The sequence below is a fragment of the Malaclemys terrapin genome, chromosome 2, assembly GCF_027887155.1.
Source record: "Malaclemys terrapin pileata isolate rMalTer1 chromosome 2, rMalTer1.hap1, whole genome shotgun sequence".
Classification (NCBI taxonomy): Eukaryota; Metazoa; Chordata; order Testudines; family Emydidae; genus Malaclemys; species Malaclemys terrapin.
In genome coordinates this window covers 264,468,151-264,496,135 of record NC_071506.1, presented here as the reverse complement: position 1 = coordinate 264,496,135, position 27,985 = coordinate 264,468,151, and the positions used below count along the sequence as shown (strand labels likewise).

At 45.7% G+C, this 27,985-nt stretch overlaps 1 protein-coding gene and 1 pseudogene across 6 annotated transcripts in view; both read right to left on the bottom strand.

Moving 5' to 3' along the window:
• The window catches only part of DIP2C (disco interacting protein 2 homolog C), a 474,795-nt gene extending 466,570 nt beyond the window's left edge, over positions 1-8,225 (bottom strand). For all 6 annotated transcript variants that reach the window (XM_054021046.1, XM_054021037.1, XM_054021039.1 and 3 more), the window contains exon 1: positions 7,716-8,225. In XM_054021046.1, coding sequence (XP_053877021.1) covers positions 7,716-7,800 — 85 coding nt within the window. In that variant the 5' untranslated portion in view covers positions 7,801-8,225. The remainder of the gene's footprint in view (positions 1-7,715) is intronic.
• A 2,139-nt stretch (positions 8,226-10,364) lies between these two features.
• On the bottom strand, positions 10,365-10,531 carry LOC128833230 (U2 spliceosomal RNA; annotated as a pseudogene).
• Between the last annotated feature and the right edge of the window lie 17,454 nt (positions 10,532-27,985).

The following is a 27,985-nucleotide window of genomic DNA, read 5'->3' as shown; positions in this document are numbered from 1 at the left end:
AAAGCAACATAGATCCTCTTAATGTTGTGGCCTTCCAAGCACCTCTTGCCTCAGGGAACAATTTGCAGGGAATTCCTCAAGATGAGTTGCCCCTCTGTGCTTTACTGCAGCAGAGGATAATGTGCCCCAATCTATTTCATAGTTTTTTAAGGATGTACTTAGTAGTGGTACTGAAAACTTGATCAAGCAATTAGAAGCTCTAGTTAACATTACTGTAAAACTCCTTTGACTGAGTTGCACAACCCTAAAATAAGCAATTCTCTGATTTGCATCACCAACTCAAGAGGTATTATGTGAAACCAAGACTAAAATTTTCAGCATATACTTACTTTAATAACATAAGAAAGAGACAGAAATAAACACTGCACAGGACAGCAGGGGACTGGAAATGCACCAATCTCAGCCTCATGAGTTGAGGAAAGAAAGGAAACATTACAAGAGTGACCTTTCTAGACAGTTACAGAACACTATTAATGAGCTCTGGACAGTGGGCCACATCCCGTCCTCAGCTAGATGACTGGGGACACCAAAACTGGTCTTTAGGAAGGGGGGCAGAGTGGGATCATCAGGACTTCAGCATAGACAAGAGCTCACCCACAGAGGAGGTGGGAAATAAACATGCAAAATTTCACAAGGATTAAGAGTTTATGTCAAATCTGCTATGTACTGTGGTGAATTCTTATACAGCAGTGAGTCATCTTGTCTGACAGTTGTTGAAGAATTAATGCAGTTATTTAAAAAAAAAAAAAAAAAAGTCCTGCTTGATGCTTTATACAAATATCCTCTTATAAAACTTATTAAGTCAGTGGATTTTAAGTACAGAAGGGATACAGTACATTTAGGATTCTTTGGCTATGTCTACACTACAAGTGTGCCACTGTAGCGCAGACACTTCCTACAACCACAGAAGGGGTTTTTCCATTGATGTAGATAATCCACTTCTCCCAGAGGTGGTAGCTAGGTCAGCGGAAGCTCTAAACTCAGCTGTGCTCTACATTGGGGTTAGGTCAACCAAACTACAGCACTCACTGTGAAACTTCACAGCCCTGAGCAATGTAGCTAACTCAATCTAATTTGTATGTGTAGACTAGGCCTACCTCCCTCTCTCCCCTTTGGAGAGACACTTATCTTTCTACTGCTCTCCATTCCCATTATACCTGATTTATATATAGAATGAGATTTTTTTAATAATCATTTTTCTGAAAATAATTAAAGGGAAGTTTAATCTGTGCTTCCCTTTATATGAAGGAGTAAATGGAGTTACCGGGGTAAAGATTGTTTGAATCTAAATGTGACAGCACACTCCAAAATGTGGAAGAATATTCTTAGATGTGGACTAGACTATCTTCTTATAGCATAAAGGTATCATATAGTGGGGGGGGGAAGGATAGCTCAGTGGTTTGAGCATTGGCCTGCTAAACCCAGGATTGTGAGCTCAATCCTTGAGGGGGCCACTTAGGGATCTAGGACAAAAATCAGTACTTGGTCCTGCTAGTGAAGGCAGGGGGCTAGACTCAATGACCTTTCAGGGTCCCTTCCAGTTCTATGAGATAACTAAATGTGGAGATATACCTATTTATTTTGAATAACAATATACATGAAGTTGTATAGTTTGGCAAGGGAAAGTAATATTAGGTTTTTACCCGCTGGACTGTGCAGTAGAACAAGAGATAGGCAACATGTAGTGTCAGAAAGGCCAGACCCTCACTCCATTTATTCCTGTTATAAATAAATTGCTGGCTAGCTGCTTTACCAACAAAACTGATGCCCCTGAGGCAATTTTCACACGTCCTTGAGAAGAGAAGCAAAGTTGTGTAACACAATACTGATCATCTGAATGATCTATCAAGTGTAATGCTTCGCCATAAACATTGCTCAATAGCAACCTCAAATAATGGTGTATTTACAGCATACTTTCAGGAGAGCTGTTTTGGGGAAATCCTTGGAATATGCATAGTATGTTTTACAAGACATTAAAATGCATTTCAAATAAATGAGTAGCCAAGGCACACTAGCGCCATTAGGAAATCCTTGCGATGCATCAACATCCACTAAAGGTCTTGAGTTCAGATATCAGAGCAAAGTCAAATAACATCAAATGTAGCAAATATTAAAGCTCTGATTCCCTTGCTTTAAATGAAAGCATTAACTCATGAGCAAATCTGGCTGCATTTATAAAACAATCAATCAGCTCTCTTGCTCTCGCTCTCAAACCAGGGCACCGTCCAGCACAACTGATGACAAGAGCTTCACCTTAAAGGAAAAAAAAGTTTCTTTAGATCCCACTGGACAGGTTGGTTGTACCCATTTGCTAGAGTATCATCTGTTGAAGAATGAATTAAAGCAAAAGCATTACCGTGTCCCCAGATTCATACAGGTATGGTAGTTATTCAGGTTTCCACAGTCTTAACCCTGCTATGCTGGTACAGGGTCAGCTGGCTAACATCACGCTTAAGTACTAACTATAGGAACTAAAGTTCCCCGGCCCCAACCCGATGAGTATATCCAGACATGCAGGTTTGCTGCTTTTAGTTTCCAGGGTAGACCCTGCCAGCTACATCTCCCTTCTGAAAGCACTTGTATTTTTGCTGACTGTATGATTCTAGTAGTGTATGAGGCCCTTGCTTTCCCATCCTGAAGGAAACACTGCATAGTAACAGACACAAAAAGAAGAGATGGGGGTGGGGCACACAGAGCCCTAGAACCAATAAATTAATTTGCAACCTGGGCCAAACAACAACGCAATAAATCCAAACATGAATGCACATAATGGGGCCAATGGACATAACTAAAACTGAGGGCCAAATTAATTAGCTGAATGTGTGTCCAGACCCTCTGCTGACATTTTATGAAAAATATTCTTTTGGGAAAGGTTCATACACAAAAAACTCTATGCCTCATATTCTTAAAATGAAAGAGGAAAGAAATTAACATATACAGCATACAGTGAGAATAATTTCTGAACAGGATGTCTTTCACGTTTTCCATATGGCATCTGTGATTCCTTAAGTGTTTCTACAATGTTATCGGACACTTGGATAAAATAATGGAAGAAATGTAAAGCATCTTTTCCCAATTAATTTAGGATCAGAAAGTAATTTAAAGGGCAATGTAATCTTGTGTATCCTTAAATTAAGACAAAAAAAGAAAGAAGTATTTCTACAGCAAATCTTACTAATTGGTAAGAAAGAAAGAAATGGATGAGTCTTTTAATTTTGATATTTTCTAATGCAAAGACATTTACAAAAAACACTTTTATTACTATTACATCAGATGTTCAGTTAGTAGAAAATAAGATGATTCATCTAATTCCATCCAGTAAAAAAATTATACAGGGTTAGAAAACTAAAGGCTCATAAAATTGCAAACAGCCTTAAAGAACTATACTGTGAAGTGAGATGCTGATTGCATCAGCCCAGAAGAGCTACAGTTCATCAGCTATGCAAGCACCAGTACAAACAGTGGAAACTACTACAGAGCTTCAGAGCAAGCAAGTAATCTGCCAGTGTACATGCACACACACTCATACAAATGCCAAACATCTTAGAGAATATTGAACTGGATGATAGAAGACCCACTACTTACCTAAAACACCTTCACAAACTATTGTTTTGCATTTCTAGATTTTCAGAGCTACATTGTAACATTTCTCCCTGCTCCAACATTAAAGGAAAACTTCATGGTAAAGTATATACTAATGCCTTAAACTGAACATAAAATTACACCTCAACACTTAACATAAAAGTGGACTTTACTCCTCAAGTGATGAATTTACAGTACACACATACATATTTCACCAACTCACATGGATTTAGACTGAAGACATACACTATAAGGTTTTTGCAGGTTTTTGCTTAGGTTCTTGAGACTCTGGCCACACCAACTTTTAAATCATATTAAGAAAAGTAACATGATCTGAAAATGGTTAACTGAATTTACACTCATACTACATTTTAAAACCCTTTAACAATTGTATTTTTTTAAAAAATAATCATTTTCAGACTTCACCAGAGGTAAGCCTGTCACCAGTGGAAATGTAGACAAGGATTGCTGCAGAAGTTTGGTCAGTCTTCCCTGACAATCACAACATGAGCCCTACAAATTCAACACTTTCAGAATGTACATCTCCTCCTCACAAAGCAATACAAGTCAGCCTCAAGATTTGGACAAAAATCATAGGACACTACCTTACCTTGTCCCATACACGTCACATCATACCCTAACTGATTATGGGGCAGGTTGTGTGGTTACCTGGCAAGTAGTGTGGTTACCCTGACCACTGAATTCAATGAGATTTTGCATGAAGTCAGGCACTACTCAGCTTGAGCAAGAAGATCAGAATCTCTTTGTAAGTGAAAATATATTGCTGCCCCCCGCCACTGCAAAAAAACAAGCTGAAAGACACTGAGGTTGTAAGATCCATACAGTGTCTTGTGTGCCTGTGACACAGCACTGCTCTCCAGTGAGACTACTAATACCTAAGAAGTTCTGCACATGCATAAATACTTGCAGGATTGAGCCCATCATTTGTACAAGCTGATTACAACACCTGAGAAGTATTTAGCTCTAGAATAAGAAACCACAAACAATCAATCAATGGCTCACTCCTTTCCAAAATGCAGCAATTTTCATCTGGAAGTTGCCCAAAAGCTTCTGGTGCCCACAAGTGTGTTTTGCACTATGGGACAGATGCACCAGGAGTCCCAGAATGCACTGGTACAACTTACAGTTATAAGACACACAGCTTGTGGATGGGGGGAGGGATAGCTCAGTAGCTTGTGGATGTGTCAACACGGTGTTGCTGGACAGACACACTAAAATATATAAGCATAAGCAATGCAATAAATCATTTCACCACAATCAACATCTCTACAATGGTTTTCTTCCGTAAGCCCTCATTCAGGAAGCAAATGCTTTAAATTAAGATAATCTCTAAGTCCCATTAACTTTCATAGGACTTAAGAACATGCATAACTTTCTGCAAGTGCTTAAGTGCTTTCTTGAATCTGTTTGCTCTCCTGAGTTTCCTGAAACTGGGCCTTAATATACAGACACACTAGCATATCATAACTCCAACACATACCAAGACCCTGATCCTGCAAGCATATGATGCATATGCTTAACTTTACTATTGTGACCAGTGCCATTGATTTCAATGGAACTGTTCAAAGTAGCAAAATTAAGTACCTACAAATGTTTGTCGGATCAGGGCCTAGCAATGCAAAATTGCTCTGAAAACCATTTAAAATACTGTGCTAGCGCGAAAAGCACATTACCAATCTTAGATATCTACAACTTCAGCTTCTAAAATTAGTGATCATATTGTAGGTAGAGATAGATCTATCTTGGGAAATTATGGGCATAGGCCAAAAATTTCAAATGTCGATGCCTAAAGTTAACAAATGAGTGGCTTAATTTTCAGAGGTGCTGAGCACCTGCAATCATCATTAGATTTACTTCATTTAGACCACTCATTTAAGTGAAGTCACTTCAATGGTGCTCGGTCTCCCCTCTCCCCCCCAAAAAATATTAAACCATTCACATATTTAGAGTTCCAAAATATAGGTGCCAATGTTTTGAAGACACTGGCCATACTGTCCACTAGGAGTTGGGTGCAGTGGCACAAAGAAAGAGATATTGTTAGTGGGCTAAGTTCACACCTGCCGGAACTCCAATGAAGTAAATAATTACACCAGGGATGAAGCTGAACTAATGTGTGTACAAATGTCTAATGGCTAACCAGATCCTACTTCCTCAATACATTACTGGATTATGCTGTGTTCTTTACCATAGAAATATATCATTCATAGGGAAGCTATATTCAGATTGATTATAGCATGCTGAAAATACAGTATATATTAAATTTGTTTTCATTACTATACTGTTGATATATAGATCGTACTGTATATGAACTCAACAGCATCTCTACTTGCAGCAGAATGCTGGGTATCAGGCATACTCTAGTATAAACAGTCCACTTTTCCTGGCCCTATTAGCACAGATAAGGGCCAATCAATGCACAGTAGGTTGCAATAAGACAGTCTCGCTTTTTAGTCTCCTTTATTTCAAGATTTCAGGGCACTGAAAAAAGCTACAGGACTCAGAGCAATGCACAGAGCCACAAGCAATCCCAGTAGCTCATTCTCCTCTTCACCCTGAAAGCGTTAAAAGGAAAATACAATGTCAACATCAGCTCCTCCCTGCTGTGGAAATTGGCATGAGTGCATTTTACATTCTGGCAACAAGCCCTTCTAAAACCGTTACAAAAAATGAAGTTAGATATATTGAGCTATTCCAACGACTAATTTGGGACATGCTGGGTTATTTTTCCCCCTTGTGTTAAGCGTCATTCTAACAGCCTTTCAGAGGTGGATGAACGTTAATTGTCTTTGATAAGAGAGAGGGACCAACCAACCATCAGCAGAATTTTACTCCTGGACACAGCAAACTCTAGCGTTATGATATAGAAATAGTCTCACTCTTTTCCCCAGAGAGGAATATATTAGATACAAATTATAGATTTAGTGTGACATTTGAACACATGAACTCGTTAGTAGCCAACCAATAAGTAATCCTGATACAAAATAATCATTCGGAACATCTCGTTACTTAACCCAATCTGACACACATCAAAATGTGAAGCGAGAGACACGCTGGGTGGAGGGTTTAGTCTCTTCAGCTTATCCTCCAAATCAGAGGAACAATAATAATATGAGAATTACACTGACATCTTTCCCATCCAGGGAATCCGTGGAGCATCCAAACAGACCAAACCGGAGAATGATCCCAAGCTCGCAATTAAACAGAAAAGTCGTTTCAACATTTTTAATGTAAAATCCTTGTTTCCCCTAAAGAAATAATTAACCTGTTTTTTTAATAAACCTTCCTATACATTATTATTTTGTTGCAACTGATTTAAATGTTGACTCAACTGCATGGACTTTACCGCCAGTCCCTGGATATATTCAAATAGGTTTTGTAACAAAGTACATAGCAGATTTTTGTAATACTGCATTTTCTTGGCAGGACAGGAATCCCTGCAAGCCCAGCCCTTAAGATTTTTCCATCTTCCGTAATAAAACATGCAACACTGGAGCAGCAAATCCTGCTGCCAAAGCCCCCTCTTCCATCTCCACCAGCACTGTGGCAGGAGAGGCAGCGAGGAGGAGGAGGAATTTACAGTCAGAAAAAAAATTACACAGCCTCAGAAAAAGGTAGTGGGGGGAAGGGGCACGGAAAAAAGAGACAACAGGCGCCATCAGGCATTAGTGAGAAAATAAAAGCAACCACAAAAAAAATATTAAATGAACCAGTTTCCCGAGAAATTGAAAATGCAGCAAATTCCTCATCAAGAGTCACAAGGAGAAAGAGGAAAAATCAACCCAATGTTCTGTGGGATTCCCCCCCCCCATTCCTTAGCCTGTGTCACATATCAGGAGAAACTGACACTCACAGGAAACAATTGTACCATGGAAAATACACACAGGAGAAGAGGACACAAAGCTGGGGACTAGAGGTTACACACTGCAGTAGAGACAATCAACCATCCAGGGAACCCCCCATTGAAGTGTCACTCCCCCCACTCCCCAGTTCTCCTCCTAGCCTACTGCTCCCACCACCTTGGAGCTGCAGACAGCTCCGGGGCTGGGTCCCCTCGGGTCTCCCGGCGGGCGAGGCTGGGGTGGAAATTAGGGGGACGATCACAAATCATTTACCTTCCGATAATTCCAGCTCCAGCTCAGCCAGCCTGGCTCTCACCTCCAGAGGCAGGGACATGCTCTCAAGGCTGCGGTCCGCCATACTCGAGCCAAGGAGATTTTCTCTCCCCTCCTCTCTCTTCTCTTTGTTTGCAACAGAAAAGGGGGGAACGTGGGGGGCTTGCGGTGGATGCCAGAGTCCTCGCGCGGTCTCAGCGGTGCATACAGGAGGGAGGCGGACGGGGAGTCCGCGCGCAGGGATGGGGTGGAGGGAATGCAGAGATTTCTCCTCTCCTCTCCTCCTCCTCCTCCTCCCTCGCCGCTTCCTTCAGGGGAGCCCCGCCATGGCCGCCACCGCCTGCAGCTTGCAGCTCCTGGGCCCCGCGGCTCGGTCTAGCCCGACCCCCGCCCGGTGCAACCCCTGGGGTGACTCCTGCACAGCGCGCCCGGGCTCCGCGCGATCCGGCTCCGGCGAGCGCTCGAGACGGCTGCTGCGGGTGGAACTGCGGCGCGGCTGCCGCGGCCAGCGAGAGCGGCTGTCACACGCACGTGACCCGCCGGGTGCAGCGCCCCCCGCACGCCCCTAGGGGGTGCGCTCGAGCCCCCCACCTCCCCGGGCGGCGGGCAGCCCCTCCGCAGGGCGGAATGGAACGCTCCCGGGAGCGCCGCTGGCGCGCGGGGACGGGCGAAGGGCGAGCGCGTGCGGACCGGCGGCGAAGTTTGCTGCAAGCCAGGTGGCTGGGTTCTGCCCCGCCGCTGCGAGCCGGGTGACGCCGTGCGCTGGAGGGCGCCGCTCCGCCGGGCTCGTGACTGCGCTCTCACGGGCATTTCTGGCACCGGTCATGCCCTTCGGGACCGTGCCACGCTAGGCAGCCTTTGGGGGCTTGCTCCAAAGTCCCGCCGGTTTGGTTCGGTTTTCCGCAGCATTTTGTGGCATCGACATTTGTTGCTCCACGTGTCTGTCTGCCTGACAGTTATTTTCAGTATATTGCATCCGATGGTTATTTATGTGCTAATGGTGTGTGCTTGGCGCTGTACAAACACAGTGCCCTCGCCAGCCTGCTCTTTTGTAGAAATTTTATGCTCAAGGTTAGGGCATCGGGTCACGTTCTTGTATGTCATTCACAACTCCTTTTCTTTCTCTCCTCTGTGACCTTTTTATGTCTAAAAATGCCTACAGTATAAATTAAACAAGCAAAACAAATTATTTTACATAATTTCTGGAAGGGTAATGAGGTATAATAAAGCCTTTTCTACATGGCGTTGTTCCAGAATAACTATTCTGGAATATCCCTGAATAACTATTTTTGGTCATTCTTATTCCAGAGTAAGAGTGGTACCTTCATCCAAATTAATTTTCAAGTGTGGACAAGTCCTAATACTCACCTCTTTTATAATGCTCTTTAATTTCAAAGTGCTTTACAAAATAGTGAGTTAGTCTTCACACTGTGAGCTAAGTATTATCATCCCATTTTAAGGGAGTGAGGAACACTAAGTCTCATGTCCACAGGGGGGATCAATGTGTTGCAGTAGATCTCTTTTCTATTTTCCCCATGTTACCTGTGAGAAGATCATGTGCTTTACCTGGGAGCAGGGACAGAATGTTGAACCTAGAGGGGCTCCTGATTGTTTGGAATGACAGATGTGTAAGGACCTAGCTGGTGGCAACACTGGACACAGGTGCCAAGTAATTTACCCAAATTCAGCATTAGAGATAGAAATAATACTCAGATGTCCTGAATTCTGTTTTTTTCCCTCTAACAACTTTCAGCATATTCTAATATGTTCATTTTGAATTACATTCTCCACAACCAAGAAATAAACAAGCAGTGAGTACACTTTCGTGAAAGCATATATATATATATATATGTATATATACATATACATACACACTTATATATTCCATTGGTTGGGGATGGACCTAACCTCAATGCTGTTCTTGTTTTATTTAGGTTATAGTGTGTCCATGCTTATCCCTCACAAATCATGACTTTCATTTAATGAGTCTAGGGAAGCTGAAAGGAGGGATACTATGTGTAGACACTGTTAAAAGTGGTTGGGAAATCAGTTCTCTTATTATAAGGATGACAGTTAACAATGAAAATATAAAGATATAATACAAAGCAGTGCCTTTCTTCATTGCTCCATATTCATTAAACTGGGGGTTTCCAAACTTTTTCCCCTGAGGCCCACATATGCAGCTGCAATAGGCACTACAGCCCACTATTAACTCTTCTTGAGGAAAATTATTCATTTTAATTATTACATATATATATAAACTATAACACTGTAAATAAACAATGTACATATTTCCTTTTAATTTTAATGTAAACAATTGTGATGATAGAAATCCCTAGCAATATGCACTCAAAGAAATGCTTCAAGATCTCTTTGAAACCAGTTTTACTAAAATTACACTTTTAAAAAATGTTGAGAGCAAACTGTGGTGTTCAAATAGGGAAAACAGAGTTTTGTATAACACGGAACGAGCTTACAACATGAGTCACATGGAGTTAAAGATTTACTAAGAGTTTGACTGGAGAATGCAGTTGCATGCACCAGCGCACTACCCAGGACGGTAGTTTGGGAATCCCTGCATTAAACCAGTTGCTGTATTATAACAAGCAGACTGAACATCCTCAGTTCTTTCTCTCTCCTTCTTCCTCCAAGGAGTTCCTGGAGACACTTTGTGGAAAGGAAGGAGCAAGCTGCTAGACCATCTTCTAGTTCCAAAAACCCATTTAATACATAATCCCCAGCCAGAGATGCATCAGACATTAAACCGATAATAATAGATGTTGCACTTGATCTTAGTCAAAAGGCCAAGAAGTGATCATTCTCAGTTCAAAGCCTTGATTTACAAGAAGCACATTGGATCCAATCCTGCTCCCATTTAAGTCAGTAGCAGCAAAATCAAAGAATGTAGGAGCTCCTTTGAAAGAACAAAGAGTAAGCTTTAGAATGTGACTGTAGTAGGGAATTTTACGAAGATTCCCACCATACTACCACTAGTTCCGATGAACTGATATCAGCATTGGTGGGAGCTGTACAGTGGAAACACCAGAAGCCACCAATGCCATGTGTGCACTCCTGGGCTCTGGGAGCCTAGATCTCCACTGGTGCTAGGGTTGCCAAGCCTCCAGGATTGGCCTGGAGTCTCCCAGAATCGGCATCGATCTCCCAGTGACTATTGAAAGCAATCCAGGAGATTTTAATAGGATATTTTAAGAAAATTATATTACATCATGTTGGGGGGAAAAATCTCCCAGAATAGCTTCAGTCAGATTTGGCAACCCTAACTAATGCTAACTCTAGTTCAGTTGAGGTAAGAGTAGAACCAGGGGGATATTTTTGTAAAATTCAGTAGCGTTGACAAGGCTTTAGGCCATATCTATACTAGGAGCGCTTTGTCAGTATAGGTACGTTAGCAGCATAACACTCCAATTTGCAGCTTATTTTATACAGGCCAAATGGAGTCATCCTGAGCAAAGCAAGCTAAACTGGCAAACACACAGTTGTGCCAGTATAACTGTATCTACACTAGAGGCTGCGTCGATCAAGAATCACTCCTCTTCACACCACTGACAGAGATAGCTACGCGAGCAGAAATATGTGCTGTAAACGTGATCTTAGTAGATGAATCCCTTAATTTCATTTGCTTCTATTTGTTTAGTCATCATATACTCTAATTTCTATTAACCATTCCCATGCCACTCCTTAGGGCAGTGCAAGACCAGAACCATCTATTCGGGTCCTTTTCAGCAGGCCCACTACTTTTACAGCATGACAACACACATGCCATTTAGGATGAAACAAGAGCATTTCCGCTGGATCTGTGCTATATAGGGTAATGTTTTTGTCTTCTGTGGAATGATTCCTGAGTAATACCAGCACAGACACACAGAATCCTACCTCTGATCTTTCTTGTTTCAGTCAAGTTAGGGCAGGGGTCGGCAACCTTTCAGAAGTGGTGTGCCGAGTCTTCATTTATTCATTCTAATTTAAGGTTTCACGTGCCAGTAATACATTTTAATGTTTTTAGAAGGTCGCTTTCTATAAGTCTATATTATATAACTAAACTATTGTTGTATGTAAAGTAAATAAGGTTTTTAAAATGTTTAAGAAGCTTCATTTAAAATTAAAATAAAATGCAGAACCCCTGGACCCGTGGCCAGGACCCAGGCAGTCTACCCACTGAAAATCAGCTCGTGTGCCGCCTTTGGCACGCATGCCATAGGTTGCCTAACCCTGTGTTAGGATCTAGCCAATGAAAACCAGCAAAAACTATATGCTCTAGGGTTCCTATATGAAAATCCAAGTTCTGTTTATTTATTGTTTTGTGTGGGACACAGTATGCTGAAAGCATCAGAGCACTGCAGGAGTAGCTTTTTCATGTATTAATGAGGCAGCCAAAAGGGAGGAAATACAAAGCGTTGTAGTAATCCAGTTTCCCTCACTAAAGTGTATCTCAGAGTTGCACCTTTACTTCTTGAATCTTTCAGTTGATAAGTGGTGATTATTTTACTTGTTATCTGATTGTTGCAGAATATATACTAGCTGTGTTCTCCCGTTTTCCAAATTTTGCCTTTTATGACATTGCACAAAGGGACCTAATGGGAAACATTTGAACATTTGCAACATTTACAGCTAAAGTTCTCCTGGCATTTTCATTACAAATGCCATAAATCAGTCACTTAATAAGGAAAAATAATCACTCTAGGATTAAATTTATCCTATTCAAATTGAAGGATCTGAATAACTCACCTGAATAATTCCTTAGTGGGACTGCTCGTAGGAGAAGAGACTACTTACATAAGTAAGGATTTTTAGGATCAGGGCCTAGGCCCTGTGTACCAGATTTAAAGCAAATCAGATTGGATGTTGTCAACTTATTTAAATTTAAAACAAAAAGAAAGAAATTCACAGGATTTGATCCATTGTGGTCTACTCAATTAATTAATGCTTTAAGATTTTTAGATGAAAGGCACCACTCCTGATCTTTCATTGAAGTCAGAGGTAAAACTCCCATTGATTTCCATGGGAACAGAGGAAGATCCTAAATACAAAATATTAAGATTAATTAATACTGTCAGATTGGTATACCCTTTTTGTCAAATACATATATGTCTTTAAAAGCTCTTTTGGCAGGATTCGCATGCCATACAGTACCTTATCTGTTCAAGAGACGAGATGAATTTGTCCTTTCTCTCTCAAGGCCCTGACAAGGTCCTGTAGTTTTAGAGTTATCTAACCTGAGTTAGCTATCCCAATGTAAAATCCTAGTGAAGACAAGGCATAGGTAGTTTTTAACCTCAGTGTCGGTAATTGAGGTATGACCCTGGTGGGGGTGAGGTAGGGTACAGTGATGACTTCAACTAGCCCCACTGAGTCTTGGGCCTGGTCTACAGTACGAAGTTAAGTCGATTTAAGCCACCCTGCTGTCGAGCTAGTTGTGTGTGTGTCTACACTTACATTTATCTCCCCTCCATGTAAGCTGTCCATTACACTGATCTAATAACATCATCTCCCCAAGTGGCATTGAGCCATGGTCAAGGTCAGGGCTGGCTCCAGGGTTTTTGCCGCCCCAAGCGGAGTGAGGGACCCTCCGCCGAATTGCCGCCGAATAGCTGGATGTGCTGCCCCCCTCCGGAGTGGCTGCCGCAAGCACCTGCTTGCTAAGCTGGTGCCTGGAGCCAGCCCTGGTCAATGTATTGAGGTTGACGCAGTGTGAATGTAGACATTGCCTTATCTACAGGGCCGGCTCCAGGCACCCAAGCACATGCTTGGGGCGACGCCTGGTAAGGGGCGGCGGAGGGAGCGCGGCGCGGCATTCCGCGGGGGGAGGGGGGGGCGGGCTCCTGCGCGGCGCTGGAGGGGGGTTCCGGCGGCGCTCAGCAGGGGGCGGGGGCGGGCTCCGGCGGCGCGGCGCTCGACGGGGGGGGGCGGCGCGGCGCTCGGTGCTCGGGGGGGCGGGGCCAGCTTTAGGCCGATTCAGCCAATTCAGCTGAATTGGGCCCCGTGCCAAGAGGGCCCCGCGCCGCAGCTCTCCACCCCGCCCCCAGCTCACTTCCCCCTCCTCCCTTCCCCTGCTCGCTCCGCCCCCTGCTCCTACCCCGCCCCTGCTTCCCGCGAATCAGAGGTTCGCGGGAAGTCTGAAAAGAAGCAGGGACGGGCAGGCAGCACCTGGTAAGCTGGGGTGGTGGGGGGTGTGAGAAGGGCTTTGGGGAGGCGCAGTGCGGTGCGGCCCAGTCCAGCCCCGGCCAAGCACCTCCGGCCCTAGCAGCTCCGGCCCCAGGGCGCCGGTCCGGCCTACTTGGCTCGGCTCCAGCCCAGGTCCCGCGGCCCGGTTCGGGCCCGGCCCGTGTCCGGCCCCCCAGCTCGGCTCCGTCCCGGCCCCCGCGGCTCGGCTCCAGCCCGGCTCCGTCCCGGCCTCCTGGCTCAACTCCAGCCTGGCCCCGTCTGAGCGGCTCGGGCCCGGCCCCCGCGGCTCGGCTCTGGGTCCAGCCCGGCTCGGGCCTGGCCCCCCGGCTCAGCTCCAGCCCAGCTTGGGGCAGCAAAAAAGCTAGAGTCGGCCCTGCTTATCTATGTAGACCCCATCAGTCCTCCAGCAGCTGTACCACAATGCCCGACAATTGTGAACTTCACTTCCCAGAGGTTACAGAGACCAGAAGCCCCCTCGCCATTTAAAACCCCATGAATTTTTGAAATGACTTTCCCTTATTGCACAGCTTGGCAAGCACAACTAGCAGCTCTCCATTGTTGGGTGCAACTGCTCAACTGATCGTACTGCCTACCATGGGCAACACCTGAACCACTGGATGTGGGAGGCTAGCCCCCATTCCCTCCCCTTCCACCTGAGGCTCTGCCCCTTCCACCCCCACCCCCGAACCCAGAGTCCCCCCCACCATAGGGTTACCATATTTAACAAATAAAAAAAAGAGGACCCTCCACGGGGTCCTGGCCCCGCCCATTTCCCACCCCAGCCCCGCCCCAACTCTGCCCCTTCCCCGCCCCAACTCCGCCCCCTCCTGCCTCCCACTCCCAGCCACGCGGAAAGGGCTGCCCAAGCGCTACCGGCTTCACGGTTTGCCGGGCAGTCCCCAGACCCTGCGCCCCCGCCCGGCGCTTCCCCAGCACAGCTGGAGCCCAGGAGGCGAAGTGCCCGGCCGGCGGCTGGGGTCCGGAGGCAAGGGGGCTGCCTGAAGCCCATAGCGCTTGGGCAGCTCGGCTCTTAAACAGAGCCGAAGAGTCAGGGGAGGAGCAGAGCCGCCGGGGGAGGGGAAGTGCCTGGCCGGCATTTTCCCGAACATGTTCGGCTTTTTGGCAATTCCCCCCGGACGGGGGTTTGAGTGCCGAAAAGCCGGACATGTCCGGGAAAAACCGGACGTATGGTAACCCTACCCCACCATGGCCGCCAGCCTCCACCCCAGGCTGGCTAGTAACCGCAGCCCCCCAGCCCCGGAGCGCTGGGAGGTAGAGCGCACAATGCCACCGCAGCCCCCCAGCCCCAGAAGGGAGAGCACGCAGTGCCACCGCAGCCCTCCCCCCCCCCAGCGCCGGAGGGAGAGCGTGCAGTGCCACAACAGCCCCCCAACCCCAGAAGGGAGAGCGTGCAGTGCCACCGCAGCCCCCCCAGCCCCGGAGTGCCGGGAGGGAGAGCGCGCAATGCCACCGCAGCCCCCTCCCAGCCCCGGAGTGCCGGGAGGGAGAGCGCGCAATGCCACCGCAGTCCCCTCCCAGCCCCAGAGCACCGGGAGGGAGAGCGCGCAATGCCACCGCAGCCCCGGAGTGCCGGGAGGGAGAGCACGCAGTGCTCGCACAGCTCTGGGAAGATGGGCAGCATGGCCCCAGCCCCTGGAGCCCAGTGGCTCTGCTGAAGCAGGGCCCTGGGGGTGGAGTGTGGGCAGGGCCACCCCTGGCTGTTTGGGGAGGCCTGGCCTCCCCTACCCACCGCCCATGCCGCCTACACACTCCAGACGCACTCCAGCCTGGAGTAGACAGGAGATACTGGATCTTCTGGTCCTGTGGGGGGGAGAGGCTGTGCAAGCACAGCTACGGACCAGCCATAGAAATGTGGCCATCTTTGAGCAGCTTGCACAGGGGATGCAGGAGAAGGGGGTATGACAGGGATCAGCAACAGTGCTGTGCGAAAGTGAAGGAACTGTGGCAGGCATATCAGAAGACCAGAAAGACCAACAGTTGATCCAGCACCAAGCCATACACCTGTTGCTTTTACAAAGAGCTGCATGCCACACTTGGGGGAAACCCCACCATCATCACCCCGCACAACACCATAGTTACTCCCAAGGATCCCAAGTCACAGGCACCTGGTTTGAACAGTGAGATGGAAGTGGAGGAGGATGGGAGACATGTGATTAGGGAGACATGAAAAGCAGTTTGTTTATATACAGAGGGATGTCCTTTGAATCCTCCTGAGAGATCTCAGGAAACTTCCATGGAGGTACAGTGCAATCCTGTCCTGAAGGTTTCTAGGGAAAGTGTCCTTATTTCTTCCACAACCGTAGGACACTTTCCCACACCTGTCAGCAATAACTTCAGCAGGCACCATGCAGTAAACGGGCTAGCGGCATATGGGCCCAGGCAGCTTCGAGACACCAGCAGCAGTTGTGCTCTCTCAACCTTTGTTACTCTCAAGAGTGAGATATCAGATAAAATCACCACTGCCTGTGGAAAATGGTGCCAGTATCCAGTGCCATTGCCCTACACCCATAGCTTCATGCAACCAAGCAATTCCTTCATCATTTCCCTCACCCCTGGTGAGCCATACTTACCGTGGCTGGAGTGGTAAGTGGCGCTGTGCACAAGCACTCCCAAGCAGAAGCATCAATAAGCATGTCTTGTTTAAAATTTTAGAGGCACAAAAAAAGAGAGTGCTGAATCTTAACTTTTGCTTTCACTTGTGACTATACCGACAATGGTACCTCTATGTCTTTTATCTGTAGCTGGTGCCATTGCAGCCCTGAGGTGATTCCCCCTCCACACCCACGGAACATCTGACCATGATAAGGAGAAGGAAGCAAACAATACAGAAGGATATGTTTGGTGAGATTCTGCAAGCCAGTGCTGCATTGGACCATGAGCAGAGAGTCTGAAGGGTGAATGTTGCAGGCCGTATGGAGAAGGAAAGAGCGGACAAGAGAAAGGCCCAGGAGTCAGAGAGGGGATTGCACCAGGATGTAACGGGGCTTCTCTGGCAGCAAACACAGATGCTGCAGATTCCTGTGGATCTACAGGTTCAACAATCCCAGGCTCACCTCCTTTTGCAGTCCGTAGAGAACTCCAACATAGCACCCCCTTTCATCCCTCCTCAGCATTCCACGTGGCATCAAGAGTCGCATCCCCTACCCCTTCCACTCCACACTGGGGGACATTTAGGACAACCCCAGCTTCACATACAGTAATCTGTGAGAGCCATTGTTGATGTATGTGCAGCTAAAGTGGACATGACTGTTCCTTTCCCTTCTTTAAACTCTGTTCCATACATTTATTAAAGCTTTAATGTATTTGCTTTTAACTTGCTCAGAATTTTTTTAAGTGTTTCTGTTACGCAGTAAAAGACTATTGTTTGGAAAATAACTAATCTTTATAAGTTCCCAACATATGCTGCAGAATACCTAGCGGTAGTGAAAGCACCCACCTAGTTGTTATTGTACTGTGTGACAACTCATGGGACCAGTGACAAACACAATGTAATCATCATACAATGTACAGCAATACCAGAAAATTAATAGGTGCATTGACAGTGTCATATTCATAGATGTTTACTAAGCACCACACAGTTTGTAAGAGGCCCCCAAACAGCAGGGCCAGGTAGAGCACAGTGCACCACAACGTATTACTCTGGCTCTGTGTTAAAGTGCTCTTTCACAGCCTCCCTGAGCTGTAGGGATCCGCACTGAACTCTTCTGATAGCCCTTGTGTCTGGCTGTTCAACCTCCACCCTGGCAGGAACTTTCCCCCCTTTTCTTCACAGATATTATGCAGCCTGAGGCAGGCTGCTATAACCATTAGGATATTTTTCTCAATGAGATCCAAACTTGTAATTAAACACACCAGCGCCCTTCCAGCCTACCAAAAGCACATTCGACTGTCATTCTGCACCTGCTAAGCTGATAGTTGAATCTTTCCTTGATGTTGTCAAGGTGGCCAGTGTACGGCTTCAGAGCCAGGGAAGTAAAGGGTGACTCTCCCAGCACCACTACTGGCATTTCAACATCGCCACTGGTATACCTCCAATTGGGAAAGAAAGTCCCTGCTTGTAACTTTCTGAAAAGTCCTGTGTTCTTAAATATATGAGCATCATGCACCTTCTGTGACCAGCCAACATTGATGTCAGTGAAGCATCTCTGGTGATCTATCAGCGCTTGCAAAACCAGAGAAAAACAGTCCTTTCTGTTGATGTACTCTCTGCCAAGGTGGTCTGGTGCCAAATACAGATATCGCTCCACTGCAGTTCAGGGACCCCATAGCTGAAAAGCCATACATTATGTCCTGCACATTTCTGAGAGTCACTGTCCTGAATAGCAAGAAGGGACTAACGGACCTGCACACTTGCATGAGAATGGCTCCCACAGTAGATTTTCCAACTCCAAATGATTTCCCACTGATAGCTCAGTACAGCTCTCATTCTGGTGACGCTGCACTGGAGGGCTGGGGAGAACTCGTCACACAGATCCACGAATGTGACCTGGCGTATCCAAAAATTATGCAGCCACTGCTCATCATCCCAAGTCTTCATGATGATGCGATCCGACCAGGCAATGCTCATTTCTTGGGTCCAGAAGTGCGCACTCCACTGTTTGCAGCTGCTCCACGAACTTCACCAACAATCTTGAATTGGTTCTCACTATGTCCCACTGCAATCTGCCCTCCAAGAAATGGTCATGTTCCGTGTGGCTCTGCAAATATGAGAGGATTCTGATTTCTGAGCTCATAACGTTCATGACAATAGTGCAAAGCTATGCAGGCTCCATGCTTCTGTCGGAAATGGCAGGTAGCAACAAGTCCCACATGGGGTCATGGGATTTTTGAAATAGGTACAAAAATTATGGGATAGAGATGGCATTATGGGGTGGAGAAAGTTGCATGACCATGCAGTCCCAGTCACCCCAGCACAACTCATTTCTGCCCCACCATGCAGTGCCAAATTTCCCCAAAAGTAGTATGCCGGATGGTGGTAAGTTGCACACTGGGATATCTACTCATGGTGCACTGCACTGTGCATCGAATCAGGAACTCCTGGTGAGTATACATGGTGCTGACACAAGGAGGCAGTATGCATGCGCACAAGTGCTATCCTAACTGCGGCAGCTTTATGCCAATGTAACTTGCATTGGCAAAACTTTGTAGTGTAGACATGAATCATAGAATATCAGGGTTGGAAGGGACCTCAGGAGGTCATCTAGTCCAACCCCCTGCTCAAAGCAGGACCAATCCCCAACTAAATCATCCAAGCCAGGGCTTTGTCAAGCCTGTCCTTAAAATCTCTAAGTACTACTGAGAACAGTCTAGATCAGGGGTAGGCAACCTATGGCACATGTGCCGAAGGCGGCACGCGAGCTGATTTTCAGTGGAACTCACACTGCCTGGGTCCTGGCCACCGATCTGGGGGGCTCTGCATTTTAATTTAATTTTAAATGAAGCTTCTTAAACATTAAAGCTTCTTTAAAACCCTTATTTACTTTACATACAACAATAGTTTAGTTATATATTATAGACTTATAGAAAGAGACCTTCTAAAAATGTTAAAATGTATTACTGGCACGCAAAACCTTAAATTAGAGGGAATAAATGAAGACTCGGCACACCACTTCTGAAAGGTTGCCGGCCCCTGGTCTAGATCCATCCTCTTTAGAACCCCTTTTCAGGTAGTTGAAAGCAGCTATCAAATCCCCCCTCATTCTTCTCTTCTGCAGACTAAATAATCCCAGTTCCCTCAGCCTCTCCTCATAAGTCATGTGCTCCAGCTCCCAATCATTTTTGTTGCCCTCCGCTGGACTCTTTCCAATTTTTCCACATCCTTCTTATAGTGTGGGGCTCAAAACCGGACACACTACTCCAGATGAGGCCTCACCAAAGTCAAATAGAGCGGAATGATCACGTCCCTCAATCTGCTGGCAACGTCCCTACTTATACAGCTCAAAATGCCATTAGCCTTCTTGGCAACAAGGGCACTCATCCACTGTAACCCCTAGGTCCTTTTCTGCAGAACTGCTGCCTAGCCATTGAGTCCCTAGTCTGTAGCCATGCATGGGATTCTTCTGTCCTAAGTGCAGGACTCTGCACTTGTCCTTGTTGAACCTCATCAGATTTCTTTTGGCCCAATCTTCTAATTTGTCTAGGTCCCTCTGTATCCTATCCTACCCTCCAGCGTATCTACCGCTCGTCCCAGTTTAGTGTCATCTGCAAACTTACTGAGGGTGCAGTCCACGCCATCCTCCAGATTATTAAACAAAACCGGCCCCAGGACCGACCCTGGGGGCACTCTACTTGATACCAGCTGCCAACTAGACATGGAGCCATTGATCACAATCTATTGAGCCTGCTGATCTAACCAGCTTTCTATCCACCTTATAGTCCATTCATCCAGGCCATACGTCTTTAACTTGCTGAGGAGAATACTGTGGGAGACTGTATCAAAAGCTTTGCTAATGTCAAGGAATAACACGTCCACTGCTTTCCCCTCATCCACAGAGCCAGTTATCTCATCATAGAAGTCAATTAGGTTAGTCAGGCATGACTTGCCCTTGGTGACTCCATGCTGACTGTTCCTGATCACTTTCCTCTCATTGAAGTGCTTCAGAATTGATTCCTTGAGGACTTGCTCCATGATGCCCTTAGTTTACCCTAAAAAGGTATGTTGAGATAGCTATGTGGGTCAGGAGTGTGAAAAAAATCACCCCCATGACCAACATAGTTATGCCAATCTAACCCTTGGTGTAGGCACAACTATGTCAACTGAAGAATGCTTCTAATGACATAGCTAACTTCGTTTGGGAGAGGTGGCAGAAAAATTCCCTCCATCAGACTATGCTGTGTCTCCCTAGAGAGTCATGCTGAAATAGCTATGCCAATATCGTCTCTGTAGTGTAGATGTACACTGAGATAAAGACTACCTATGCCTTGTCTCCTCTAGGATTTTATATCAAGATAGTTAAACTTGGGTTACGTATTTATGTGTAACTTGAGTTAGCTATCTTAGGCTTTGTCTACACTGCCAATTGAACGACAAAACTTTTGTTGTTCACAGGTGCGTAAAGAAGCCTTCTCCGAACTGAGCCTGGGGCAGGGGGTTGGGGTGCAGGAGGGAGTGAGGGGTGCAAGCTCTGAGAGGGAGTTTGGTGCAGGAGGGGACTCCGGGCTGGGGCAGAGCATCAGTGCCGGAGGGGATACAGGGTGCTGGCTCTGGGAGGGGGATCAGAGCTGGCGCTTGGGGTGCAGGAGTGGGCTTGGGGTAAAGGAGGACATATGGGGTGCTGGTTCCAGTAGGGGCCTCAGGGCTGGTTTGGGGTGTTGGTTCTGGGAGGGGGCTCAGGGCTGCAGGTGGAGGAGGCAGTTCAGGGTGCTGGCTCGGGAGGGGGCTCAGGGCTGGGGTGTGGCCTCCCACCGGGCAGCACTTACCTCCGGCAGCTCCCGGTCGGCAGTGCAGTGTGGCTGCTGCTAAGGCAGGATCCCTGCTCATCCTGGCCTCACACAGCTCCCAGAAGAGACCAACATGCCCCTGCAGCCCCTGGTGTGGGGGCAGGCGGCACGTGGTTCCACGTGCTGCCCCTCTCTGCAAGCACTGCCCCTGCAGCTCCCATTGGCCACAGCTCCCTGTTCCTGGCCAACGGGAGCTGCGGGGGTAGTGCTTGCAGGCAGGAGCAATGCATGGAGGGAAACCCCTGCCCTCCTGTCCCCAGGGCCTCTTCTGGGAGTGGCATGGGCCAGGGCAGGCAGGGAGCCTGTCTTACGGCAGCTCCGCTGTACAACCAGAGAGGGCAATTGATTGGGAGATCCTCTAGGATCGACCAGTCGATCGCGATCAAGCGGTTGGTCACCACTGACCTAGGTATACCTTTGTACACCTATGGTACCTGGGTAGCTAAAACTATGCCTTTCTTCTAGGCACCTTACCAAATTTATTAATGGATTGATCAATTTATAAAATGCTCCAGTGAAGCAGACAGGAGATTTGTGTAAGGCCAGCAGGATTTGGCACAAATAGTGACAAATCAGAGATTGTTCTTAGAAAAAGCACCAAAAATAATTAGAGGCCTGGAGGGACTGATTTCTAAGGAAAGATTAAAAAAAAAAAAAAAAGACATTTTTTAGCTTGCTAAGCAACAACTAAGGGTGGCCCAGATAACTATCCACAATTATTTAAAAGGTGTGTGCATTAAGGTAGTAAACAGTAAATTAGATTGGTAGAAGGGGATATAACTAGGAATAAAGGGATAAAATTAAGAATGGGAGATTTCAAGATGAATATCAGAAAAGGGTTACAAAGGAGACCACTATTAGACTGTAGAACAGGCTCCTAAGGGAAGGGGTGGAGTCCCCAAAATTTGAAAAATTAAAACCAAACCAGACAAAAGTACTCAAGAATATATTGTAAGTTTAGGATATAATCCTACACTGCTATTGGCTAAATACTCTTGTCTGGCACTGGTTACACAAGTGGTGAGTTGTGGTTTATTTTCTGCTAAACTGCTTTGTTTACCTCTGGCTACTGCCTGGTGTTCTCTCCATGGCTTGGAGCACCAGCCTTACCAAATAGGTTAAGCCTCTCCAAACACAAAAACACTGGACAGCAACCCCATCTCACTGCTTCAGATTAATCTCTATTGGCTGAGCGAAGTGAGGTACTGCTCTCAGCTTGATGGTATTTCTTGGTTGTGTATCTGGATGTAATGCAATAACTTTTGAATACCACATCCAATCAATTCCAAAATGTGTTGCTGCTTAGCAAGCTATGAAAATGTTGATCTTTTAATTTTCCTTTATAAATCAGTCCCTCCAGGTACCTAATTATTTTGTTTACTTGGGCCAAGGGAATGTTCTAGACATCAGTGGGCAGAACCTTATTCATTTTGGTGAAAATCAGAAAACTGGTGGGAGGAAACGGGACACACAGAGCCCCTGGCATTTGCTTAGCTGACCCAGGTCTGCAATTGTCTATAGACTAAAGCTATGTCTACACTATGTTGATATTCCACCTCCCCTGAGCGACATAAATTATGCTGGCATAAGTGGTAGTGTGCTCCTGCTGCTTGTTGGGGGTGGATTAATTATGTCTCTCCCATCTGCATAGAGCAGCTACATGAGAGACCTTACAGTGGTGCATCGGTACAGCTGTGCCACTGTACGCTCTCTAGTGTAGACATAGCCTAAGGACCTGGTTATTAATTATAGCAGTCATTAGCACTTTCAAACATAACAAGACCCCCCGTCCCATATCAGCCCTGCCCAGCTTCCCAACAGAGCGTAACATGTTGACACCCTGAATGATTTATCTCCCAAACAGAAAGAAAAGAAATAAGAATGGTGGGGGAGAAGCGGGAAGAGGGGGCATAGATGGAAGGAGGTAATGGGGGAACCAGAGTCCCTGGCATGGAGGAAATGGGGGAATGGGAGGGTATAGAGAACCCCTAGTGGGCGTCGGAGACGATGAGGGAGCCTAGTATGGATGGAAGAGGGAATGGGAGACACACATGGTGGACTCACAGCACCACTGTTGTGTGGAAGACAGTGGAATGGGGGATGCACAGATCCCAAGATGTGAGGGAGGGTGTGAGAGAGAGTGCCTGAAATAGAGTGGGATAGGAAGGTGGGCACACAAGGATCATATGGAGGGATTCAATGAGCCCCCATGTGTGCAATAAGCTCAGACTACAGAAGCTACAGACTGCGTGACCTTCTAGTTATGTTCTTTAACTTTCAATGAAAGTATGGAGTATGGTATGGACTATGGTATGGAAGGAGGAGGACATGACCTAATTCACCATGCAGGGCATGAAATTTTTCAAAGCCCTGAGCAATGTATCTAGGTTGACCTACATTTTAAGAGTAGACCAGGCCTTATTTCAGAATGAGAGCCCTAGGTTGTGAGGTAATTTAAATAGATTATTTTAGTGACCTAAATTCTAATCAAAATAGGGCACTGTTAATCCAAAACAAGTGTTTCTGCATACGTAGTTACACTGGCTTACTTTAAAATGTGATTTTAAACTGTTTCAGTCAAACTAACGGCAAAGACGGTGTGGACACCCATTTCAAATTAAACCAGAGTTATTGCAGTTTAGCTTAAGTTGTTTAGGAATAAGGTTAAACTAAATTGAAATAAGAATGTCCACACATAGGACAACGGTTTAATTACACTGGTGCAAGTTTATGGGTAGGTCAGGCCGCAGGCTATGTCTTCACTAGAAATCCTTCAGTGGCACGGCTACAGCTGCACCGCTGTAGCATTTCAGTTTAGGCACTTACTGGTGCAACAGGAGGAATTCTCCTATCAGTGTTGTTAATCCACCTCCCTGAGAGGTACCATAGCTAGGTCGATGGAAGAATTCTTCTGTCGACCTAGCACTGTCTGCACTGGGGGTGAGGTCGGCTTAATTACATTGCTCAGGGGTGTGGATTTTTCATAGCCCTGAACAACGTAGCTGAGTAGACCCATCGTTTTAGTGTAGACCAGGCCTTAGTGTCATGCTTAAAGCAGATGCACTTTTAAAATCATATATCCAGCTGAAACTTCATGAAGGGGAAGATACAGATCATCTTCAAGAGACCCAGCCCTCTTTGCTCGTACAGATGGTTGCACTGGCTGGTGCATTGTTGCTTATTTTCTTAATCTTAAAGCCAAATTTCTTCCTTTTCTTTTGCATATTTAAAGCCAAATTCTGCCCTCAGATGCGCATTTGAGACTCCTGTTGGACACAATGGGAGCCACAAATGTGCATCCCAGGGTGGACTTAAATCCTTAGTGCTTTACAAGGTCTCTCTTGTGGATATGAAAATGGCACCGCTGTCTAAACTGTAATGTTGATTCAATGGGGAAGTTGTAACTCAGGATTTCTTTTAAACTAATGTTTTCTGAAAGCCCATTTTGAAAAAGTTTTATTAAATTTACCTCTGGGGGGAAAAAATGATACACAGCTATATATGAACAGGTATCAAGGGGCAGGCCCAAACCCATTATGTGAACCAAAATCTGTATCTATTTCTCTCCCTATCTTGCAGTCTGTAGGCCCTATTCTCTCCTATATCGGTTGTTCCATGTAGGAAGGTGAGATGAAATTTACAAGATTTTGTTAATATTGCTGCATTGGGGCAGGATGTGTCCCTCACCCCTACTGAAGTTATTGAAATTCAGGTCATTAACACAGCAGTTCTCAGTACTGGAGCCATACTTCCAAAGGCTCTTCTGACTCCACCTGCCAAGTGAGGCAAGGAAAGCTACTGGGAGTGTGGTCAGTCGCCCGTAATATATGTCACCTTGTTACATGGTTTGGGGAGCAAAAGCATGTGCCAGGCAGCAGCCAGTCCCCTCCCCACTACTCCCTCCCTAATCTGGAGCCACCACTGCAGAGTTTCTGTGGGATCTAGAAAGAAGGTGAAGGATGCCATGGCAGTAGCCCTCACTTCCTTAGTGCCTCTCCTAAGCAGATCTGTGGGAAGATTCCTCTCATAGAAACAGAGATCAGCATAGCACCCAGGTTCAGACCCTGTATTGGCAGTTTAGGACTGAGGTGCATTGGCAGAGCTGTGTGAGGGAAGGTTGGCAGCCGTGCCTGGCTCTAGCAAGGGCTGTCAGTCTCTTCTACTCCTGAGCACAACAATTTTCTCAGCCAGGTATCTGACACTAATGGAGAGGTCTTGTGGCATCTGTTCACATTTTGCCTGTGACAACTGACTGGCTAACTACCCCTCTGATTACTTAAGCTGTCACTTTCCAGTCACTTACAAGAGGAGGAAAAAACTTTCTTCGCTTCAGGCTGTTGTTTTTTTCCAGAGATGAGTAAGGAGACCTGAATAGGTTGTTTGTTTATGAATTAAAGCAGGAAGGGAGACTTTTTTATGTAGTATGAAAGCACAAAATAGATTTTGCAAAACAAATAATCACTATTATGCATAGTTTATATGTCCTAACTGAAATAGCCTTTTTGTAGATTCATAGATTCATAGATTCTAGGACTGGAAGGGACCTCGAGAGGTCATCGAGTCCAGTCCCCTGCCCGCATGGCAGGACCAAATACTGCCTAGACCATCCCTAATAGACATTTATCTAACCTACTCTTAAATATCTCCAGAGACGGAGATTCCACAACCTCCCTAGGCAATTTGTTCCAGTGTTTAACCACCCTGACAGTTAGGAACTTTTTCCTAATGTCCAATCTAGACCTCCCTTGCTGCAGTTTAAACCCATTGTTTCTGGTTCTATCCTTAGAGGCTAAGGTGAACAAGTTCTCTCCCTCCTCCTTATGACACCCTTTTATATACCTGAAAACTGCTATCATGTCCCCTCTCAGTCTTCTCTTTTCCAAACTAAACAAACCCAATTCTTTCAGCCTTCCTTCATAGGTCATGTTCTCAAGACCTTTAATCATTCTTGTTGCTCTTCTTTGGACCCTTTCCAGTTTCTCCACATCTTTTTTAAAATGCGGCACCTAGAACTGGACACAATACTCCAGCTGAGGCCTAACCAGAGCAGAGTAGAGCGGAAGAATGACTTCTCGTGTCTTGCTCACAACACACCTGTTAATGCATCCCAGAATCATGTTTGCTTTTTTTGCAACAGCATCACACTGTTGACTCATATTTAGCTTGTGGTCCACTATAACCCCTAGATCCCTTTCTGCCGTACTCCTTCCTAGACAGTCTTTTCCCATTCTGTATGTTATAGTTATTCCTCTCATGGACTTTTTTTTTTTAAATCAGGGATCACGTCATAAAGTTGATGAAATGTAGAGAAATATTGTACTATCTGGAGTATATTTACTGTGGATAAGTTTGTGGAAAGAGTGCTAGAAAAGAGTCATCTGTAAAATGAAGAAATACATAATCCCAAATATAATTAATAGTAAAAGGCCTGATCTTCACCCAGCAGGATACAGTAATCTCCCATTCATTTCAATGACTGTTGTACATAGTCTGTAAGAAGAACTAGGTGACCTGCATAGCATTTTTTCAATTGGGTTTTTTACTTCATCATAATGTTTAGGGTTTTTTCATGAAACTTAGGTTCCCCGGCTTGCAATCTTGTGAGGTAAAATTTTTTAGGAATGTCACATTTGGTCTTCCCTGGTTTTGCCAGAGGGCTTCTTGGTGATATCAGAGATGTGTATGCTCTCCCACCTTAATTGAAGGAATGTGGTGGGGGGGGTTGAATCTTTATTAAAGTTCTCATTTCGCTTAAGCATTCATCAGTTAATTGGGTGTTAACAAAACCAAATGTTAGAAACACTTTAAGTAGGCTGACGCTCAGGCTACGTCTACACTGGCAATTGAACAACAAAACTTGTGTCTTTCAGAGGTGTGTCCCCATTCCCCCTCAAGACAAAAGTTTTGCCAGCACCAAGCGCCAGTGTGAACAGCGCTTTGTCAGCAGGAGCACTCCCCTTTGTTGGGGGTGGAAGTTTTTTGTCGGCAGGAGAGCTGACAAACAGCAGCTACACTGCACAACTTTTAGCGGCACAGCTGTAGCGACACAACCATGTCGCTAAAAGCTGTATAGTGTAAACATAGCTGCTGGCTGTGTCTACACTGGCACTTTCCTCCTTAAAATCTTTGTCGCTCAGGGGTGTGAAAAAGCACCACCCTCAACGACAAAAGTTTTAATGAAGAAAAGCGGAGGTGTAGATGGTGCTTTGTTGGTGGGAGCCACTCTCCCCTTGATGAAACTACCAACCGTTGTAGAGGGTGGTTTAATTTGGTCACCGGGAGGGACAAAGAGCAGCTACACCACTTACGTTGGAAAGGCACAGCATAGCCTCAGTTGCTCAGTGTTCAGTTCCTTATCTTATAATATTTCTAGTTCTCCAGTTGAGAGTTTTTCATGGCAGCCAAGACCTGAATTTCTAATATAAAAACATTTTTTAAAGGACAAAAATCTTTCAGCTTTCCTTTATACGTTGTGCAGAATTAAAAAAGGACACAAGGCCATTTTCCCTCCTCCCTCCCCCCTTTCCAGGTCATTTAAAGTCCCCCTGCTGTAAACCTGTACCCTTGTGAGGTGTCCTTGACATGTGAGTAAAGACTACTCAGTGAGTAAAGGTTTTGTAACATCA